The sequence below is a fragment of the Sinocyclocheilus grahami genome, unplaced genomic scaffold, assembly GCF_001515645.1.
Source record: "Sinocyclocheilus grahami isolate Dianchi unplaced genomic scaffold, SAMN03320097.WGS_v1.1 scaffold263.1, whole genome shotgun sequence".
In the NCBI taxonomy this organism is placed as follows: Eukaryota; Metazoa; Chordata; class Actinopteri; order Cypriniformes; family Cyprinidae; genus Sinocyclocheilus; species Sinocyclocheilus grahami.
The window spans coordinates 1,008,057-1,016,003 of NW_015505442.1; the positions used below are offsets into that span (position 1 = coordinate 1,008,057).

General features: G+C 37.5%; 1 protein-coding gene across 1 annotated transcript in view; it reads left to right on the plus strand.

Annotated features, from left to right (window-relative positions):
• LOC107599257 (G protein-activated inward rectifier potassium channel 3-like) overlaps positions 1-7,947 on the plus strand; it is a 10,306-nt gene continuing 2,359 nt past the window's right edge. Inside the window, exons 1-6 of the mRNA XM_016290800.1 lie at positions 1-491; positions 788-1,001; positions 1,952-2,153; positions 6,555-6,747; positions 6,898-7,095; positions 7,179-7,309. Coding sequence (XP_016146286.1) covers positions 194-491; positions 788-1,001; positions 1,952-2,153; positions 6,555-6,747; positions 6,898-7,095; positions 7,179-7,309 — 1,236 coding nt within the window. The 5' untranslated portion in view covers positions 1-193. The remainder of the gene's footprint in view (positions 492-787; positions 1,002-1,951; positions 2,154-6,554; positions 6,748-6,897; positions 7,096-7,178; positions 7,310-7,947) is intronic.

The window sequence follows — 7,947 nt, forward strand, 5'->3', positions numbered from 1 at the left end:
CTTGTTAATTAGGTCTTTTTTGGTTTTATCAGTGTCTATCTGTGTCTCTCTCACTGTCTTTTTTTGCAGAAATCAAACAAAGGCACAAATGAAACTCTTCAACTGAGAATAAGGCTCTGAGAAACATTGTTACCACACACAAATTCACTTACTGCTTAACACACACATACACACACGCACACACACACACATAATGGCACTTGACAACACCGGCTTCACCTCGTGCGCCGAATCCCTGTCCCTCCCAGTTCCAGAGAAAGGGGAGGAGCCTGTGGAGGAGGCCCCAAAGGATGCTCCACCCACCAATGTACAGAACGCGTTTGAGGAGCTGGGGCATGTCGTAACCACGGAGACAGCCCCGCCCACACAGCCACAGGCCAATAACAGCCTGTCCTTCCAGGATAAGATGGCAGCGAGGGAGGCACAAGCCAATCAGCCATTCAGGAAGAAAATTCAAGGGGCAGGGCAAGAGAGGGGCAAGTTCGGATGGGGTAAGACTCAATTATATTAGATGCTTTAGGAGTCGGTGGCTGTCAAGATTTTGTTCTGCTTATCTGTAATGAAACAGACTGACCTACTCAAAAACCTCTACAGGAACACAATGTCACCGGTCTTCCGCTTGTTAATTTAGCCTTTTTTTAGTTTTTGGATGTGTAAATCTCAGTTTGACTTTGTCAATCTTGTCTGTTTTTTTTATATGGATTGTGGTAAGCTGCTCAGTTACGGTGTTTGCCTACTTTTTGTGTCCTTTTTTTACTCTTTCTAATTTTTCTCACTTTCTCTCCAGGGCGCAGCAAGCGTAAGAGACAGCGCTATGTGGAGAAAAACGGCCGTTGTAATGTGCAACATGGTAACATGCGCAAGACGTACCGTTACCTGACGGATATCTTCACCACTCTGGTGGATCTGAACTGGCGCTGCTCTCTGCTGGTCTTTGTCATGGCGTATGCAGTCACCTGGCTCTTCTTTGGAGCAATATGGTACCTCATTGCATATTGCAGGTATGAATAACACACACAAACACACAGTTTTATATCTTCTAACCCTTTTAAATTGGAAGACTCTTTTTTTTTTTTGATGCAAAATATGATTTTTCTTCAGTAAATAAAGAATGTGGAATGTATTGGTGACAATTGGTGTACATTGTAATAATATATGTATGTATAAAACTTGACTAAAACTAACGTTTAAATAAAAATAAATGAAAGCTAAACAGAAATATATATATATATATATATATATATATAAAAACAATAATGACTCATAATAAAATGCCAAATTAAAATGATAACTAAAAATATAAAAATAAAAGCTAATTAATATTAATAAATAATTTAATATATAAATATTACTAGAATTACGCTGGTATTTATAGGTGTTACTAGACCCTTTCATCCCAGTTGTTAATTTAGCCTTTTTTTAGTTTTTGGATGTGTAAATCTCAGTTTGACTTTGTCAATCTTGTCTGTTTTTTTTATATGGATTGTGGTAAGCTGCTCAGTTACGGTGTTTGCCTACTTTTTGTGTCCTTTTTTTACTCTTTCTAATTTTTCTCACTTTCTCTCCAGGGCGCAGCAAGCGTAAGAGACAGCGCTATGTGGAGAAAAACGGCCGTTTATATTGGTTTTTGATATTGGCAAAAAAATAAATAAATCCGTTCATCCCTGAGGAATACTTCTCAATCAAGTTTTCTGCTCATAGATGCAGTGCATTTGTGTCGTCCACTCTCTGTCATTTTTGTCCATGCTAGATATGAACACAAGTAATCTGTGTGGGTGGACACTTGAGAACAAGCGCTCCTCTTTGCGCTGTAAGATGCAAGAGCCAATTTACTAAAGGAGACTGTGTGATTTAAAAAAAAAAGAAAAGGACTCGTTTTCACAAACAAAACATCTCCATCGCTGTTGGATGTTCTCTGACGCTCTCTCTCCCTTCCTCTTTCGTATGGCAGGGGTGATCTGGATCATTTGGAGGATGAGGCGTGGACTCCATGTGTAAATAATGTTAATGGATTCATCTCCGCATTCCTTTTCTCCATTGAAACTGAGACAACCATTGGCTACGGTCACCGTGTCATCACTGACCAGTGTCCAGTGGGCACCATGTTGCTCCTGCTTCAGGCCATACTGGGATCTATGGTCAATGCATTCATGGTAAGATCAAAGACAGGCCACTTTCCACAAAAATATGGTACATTTTGGCGTCCAACAGGGGCGCGGGAAGATGTTTTCGGTTGGGGGTGCTGTGCGTGTCCTCCCGCACGTCCCTGGCATCCAATTACTTTTTAAAAAACCATTAAGAGTCACAAATCTTGTGTTTTTTGCTGTGCAATCTAAGAATTTATATTTCTATTTGCTGACTCCATTAATCAAGCCCGAACCATTATAAGATTATCAACAAAAATGTTAAAATATATTTTCATAGTATTAATAATATCATTTTACCTTTATATTATTAATAGTAATATTATATTATAATATCAATACGTAATATTATTTAGTGCCTTTAAAACTATTTGCAGTTGTACTATTCTTTTATTGACAACAAATATAAAAGGTATAAAAATATGATTTAAAAAAATAAAAATTACATATAATAAATGTTGTCATTTATTGTCTTAATATTTCAACATATTAATATTATAGTATAACTTTGTACAACTTTACATATGTATATATACATTATCTATGCAACACTGTTATTTTTATATGTTTTAATTATTTTATGTTTATTTCTAGAAAAAAAAATCACACAGATGGGTACATGTCTCAAATTTTGGTAACGGTTGCGAAATAAATAGAAAATGAAAGCACATAATATTTAGTTAACCTCCTGAGGTCGATGAATTTGCGAAGGTTAAGCACTTTTTTCACTGATCTTTTGTTGAAAAAGCAAATAATTTTTAAGCATTTCAGGTACTATTTACACTCTTTTTGTAGAAAGTGCCCCATGATTCCCATGTACGATGTGATCTGGCAGTGTTTTGTTGTTTTTGCACGTGGCTTTCGTTTGTTGATTTGTGCTCTACTGAGTTATATCATCCATAACCAAGAGCAAATGAGTCATGCGTTTTGGAGCACAGATGTGCGTACCCTCTCCCTCTGTTTCTGTCTTTCCTTTTCTCCTTTTCTAATTTTGTCGCTTTTGCCAAATTCAACCCCCTTCTCAATCTCTTTTCTGGCTTATTTTGATGTATTTTTGTGGTTATGATGAACTCATTTATATCTCCATGTCCTGGTTTAAATGTTGCCCCCAGGGGCTGCGTTTCACACACACACTTGAACACAACACACACTCTCTCTAAATGTCATGTCCTCTAGTTTCTGCTTTTGTAAACCCAGATTAAACCTGTTTCCTCATTTATCTCACTTTAATTTTAATTAGTGGGGTTTGTGAAGGTGAACATGCTCATATTTGGGGTTAGAGATTTGAATGAAGTATTAATCTTTATTTAGTATTAAACTTTGGAATATGATTCATCTTAAATGTTGGCCTATCATTCCTAATTATCCTCAAATCATGTGGTTTGTTTTGTCACCTGCTGAATGCTAAAAGGTAAGGTATATATATATATATATATATATATATATATATATATATGAAGAGTTCATTTGCAAAAACCGATAAACGCCACTTTAAAAAAAAAGCACTATTCTCCACATATAGCGCGATCTGAACCCTATACACGTTTAGTCAAAAATGCTGGTTTTGTCCACTTTCAAGGCATCGCGAGTTCACGTTTTACTGCAGAAGCCGACAAGCGCCCTTGTTGTTTTTGAACATAAGCCGATAAGTCCATTTTAGCAAAGAAGAATGGAGCTCCGTGTATTGCGTGTAATCACATCCATACAGTTTATGATCACAACAACAACAACGTTTGTCAGGCATCTACATTGTCATCTGAGGAGATTACAAAGATTAAACGAGTGTTTTTTTAAAACTCTAAAACATAAAATGTGGCGTTATCTGCTTTTGCCAGTAAACAAACTTTTAATATGTAAAAAAAAAAACATATGTTCAATGAACTTTGATTTTGTAAATTACCTGTATTTGTTTAAAGCAGCACTATGTAACTTTTGGCGCTCTAGGGGTTAATAAAGAGAACTGCACACATCCCGCGGAAGAACATTCCAACCGGAGCTACTTCTCTAAAGGCGGGCGTACACGGTGCGATTTTTGCTGTCGTACGAGCTCGCAGGCGATTTTTTTCTCTCGGGAGAAAATCGCAGATGCTCGCATGGTCGCGGCTCGTACCGTGTGAGAAGAATTACGGGCCGATCCGAGACGTTACGAGCACCTCCCGTCCTGCCGATAATTTTCAAACATGTCAAAAAAAATCGGATGCTGTCGATTTAAATTCATGGCGTATGTGCGGTTGAACGAGACAATTTGGCGATCCATCTGAAGTTGACCAATCAGAAGATGACAAAAACCATATAGTCTATAATAATTTTAGTTTAATTACACAGTTCTATTTTTTATTTGTTATTCAGAATGTGCCAAATTTGCCGTTCATCTTTCTGAATGAATATGCCTGTTGTATTTCCGGCAAAATGTGCAGAAATTCAGAAATGGCCTACTCCCACGAGTTCTTTATGAAGAACAGAAAGTCCATGCTTTTCTCTGCTTTTCAGCCATTCTCTTTGCCATGTCCTTTGTCTTCGTTTGTCGAAGCCGCCTGTCACAAAGAAAACGATTTCCTCCTCAGAATCCATATTTTTATGAATGGCGCGAAACGTAATGCTTACGTCAGAGTTTGTAAAATCGTAGTAAATTCGTGTCGTGTGTGACTGCCTCCGTACGATTTTCGGATAAACGCAATCGTGACATGTGCCAGAGCTCACGACGTTCCGACCTTCAGAATCGCACCGTGTACGCCCGCCTTAAGTTTATGTCTATGGCGATTCACGCAGGTATGCGTTACTCCGCAGCGGTGACGACCCGACCAGGCTACAATAGTCCAAATCCTACTCCCACGAGTTCTTTATGAAGAACAGAAAGTCCATGCTTTTCTCTGCTTTTCAGCCATTCTCTTTGCCATGTCCTTTGTCTTCGTTTTTTTGGACGTCACAAGCCGCCTGTCACAAAGAAAATGATTTCCTCCTCAGAATCCATATTTTTATGAATGGCGCGAAACGTAATGCTTACGTCAGAGTTTGTAAAATCGTAGTAAATTCGTGTCGTGTGTGACTGCCTCCGTACGATTTTCGGATAAACGCAATCGTGACATGTGCCAGAGCTCACGACGTTCCGACCTTCAGAATCGCACCGTGTACGCCCGCCTTAAGTTTATGTCTATGGCGATTCACGCAGGTATGCGTTACTCCGCAGCGGTGACGACCCGACCAGGCTACAATAGTCCAAATATAAGTACTTATTATAAGTGATTCGGAATAAGACAAACGCGGTATGGAAGATGAATTCATGATGTACTCGCTCATTATATACATTTTGCAAATTTTGAACACAGAAAAAGTTACATAGTGCTGCTTTAAGTTATGAGTACTTAATCAAAACAACCCAACTACAGTTTGATTGATATTACTTGGAATGCACAATAAAAAAAACGTGATTTCTGAAAAACAATTTTTTGGGAGTTATCGGTTTTTGCAAATTAGCTCTTCATATATTAATAACTATTGACCTTTTTAACTATTGTGATAACATTAGCAATATGTCCAGTTTCTCATATTTGATGCTTTTTCTTTATATGTGAGTGTGTTTTGAACTCAAATGACATCCAATAGTCCAGTAACTTCTTTTCAGGTGAAGTTTAATAGCAACATTAACTGGAAAAAGTTACATGGTCAAAAAACTGTATCACTCCAATCGTGCATGACAAAAGCTAAGAGTCATTGCTGGAAATTATGTCATCATCATTTACAGTATTATAAGAAGCATTAAATGATTTAATTACTATTATTTAACAATTGTGTAATCCACACAATTGTTCATTTCACATCTGTATAAAGAAACAAATAACTTATTGCTCTTACAAATATAATCAAAACTATTAAAACAATTGTTAATTGGAATAAAGCTGATATACTGTAAATTATGTACTGTATGTTAGAAAAAAAACTTAAATTAGAAATGTTTCCTTGGCAAGCTTGTAAAAATGATTTTTCTAAGTTGTAAATAAAACAGAGATTATTGGAGTATGCTTGACTAGAAAATACTGTTTCTTAAACGTGTTACTTGCTATTTTTTTTATTATTTTCAAAGAAATTGAGTTAAAATGATTTCAAAGTAAATCCTAAACCATTTTTTGTCCAACTTTAATAAGCTGAAGTTTAAGTACTAAAAGGACTAAAATACAAACAAATGAAAGCTAAATAGAAATGTTTAAAAAAGGGGGAAAAAATTAAATAAAATTAAAAAACTGCAGAAACCTCAAACAGAAAACTCCTTGAAAAATTAAAAGTAAAAGCTAATTTTACAAAATATGAATAAACAATGGAATAGTACATAAATAATATGAAAATATCACTGAGCACCACTCACATATTTTAAAATGTAAAAATCTGTTTCTTTCTCTCTCCATCTCTCACTAGGTTGGTTGTATGTTTGTGAAGATCTCCCAGCCGAATAAGCGTGCTGAGACCTTGGTGTTTTCTCGTAATGCTGTCATCTCATTGCGGGATGACAAGCTCTGTTTGATGTTCCGCGTCGGGGACTTGAGATCCTCCCACATTGTGGGCGCCAACATGAGAGCCAAACTTATCAAATCCAAACAGACACAGGAGGGTAAGACAGCGTTTACCACCCTCACAGGCCTCATCTGCAACATCAGCACCCTCATGTAATATATAAGTGGCGCCACCTGGTGGCTATAGTGTACAATCTTGTGAACATTCTCTTATCAGAACCGTTTGCTTCGTTGTCTTTTCTCTTTAGGTGAGTTTATTCCGCTGGATCAGACGGATATCAGTGTTGGTTTTGAGACGGGGGACGATCGTCTCTTCCTAGTGTCTCCGTTGGTGATCTCTCACGAGATCGATGTCCGCTCTCCGTTCTGGGACATGTCACATTCTCAGCTGGAGAAAGAGGACTTTGAGATTGTTGTCATCTTGGAGGGGATGGTGGAAGCTACAGGTACACTAATACTTCAATATATTATGCGAAATGTGTTGTATTGATTTGTGTTTAGTAATTGACGGATATATTCTGATCTACAGGAATGACCTGTCAGGCACGGAGCTCTTACCTGGCTGAAGAACTGTTGTGGGGTCACAGGTTTAGTCCCATGATGTCGCTGGCCGAGGGATTCTTTGACGTGGATTATGGGTCTTTTCACCACACATTTGAGGTATGTGGTGTAGAATGGGAATTTCTAATTGGTCGATTTGAGGTTCTGCAGTAAAATATCTCGGGTTCCATGAAGAACCTTTAACATCCATGTAACTTTTACATTCCACAAAAGGTTCTTAAAGGGGTCATATGATGTTGCTAAAAATAACATTATTTGGTGTAATGAAATGTGTTTATGCGGTTTAAGGTAAAAAACACATAATTTTCCACATACTGTACATTATTGTTTCTCCTCTATGCCCCGCCTTTCTGAAACACGTCGATTTTTACAAAGCTCATCGGTCTGAAAAGCAAGGTGTGTTCTGATTGGCGTGCTATCCAGTGCGTTGTGATTGGCCGAATACCTCAAGCGTGTGATGGAAATGTTACGCCCCATACTGTGATGATGCCCTGTCAGGCCGGAGCGAAGATTCAAAAACATGAAAACCCATTATAAACGAGGCATTCGTTGCATCCAGTGGGGACATAATTATGGATTATAATGACTTATACTGTCTTTTTACGTGTTGCGTTGCGTTGCATCATGTAAACATAAAACCATGTCTGCATTTGTGATCGGAGAAATGACAAACACAAGCCCTACTCTACACTGCCCAAAAAAACTCGCTTTAAATATAAAAAATATAAAAACTCTTT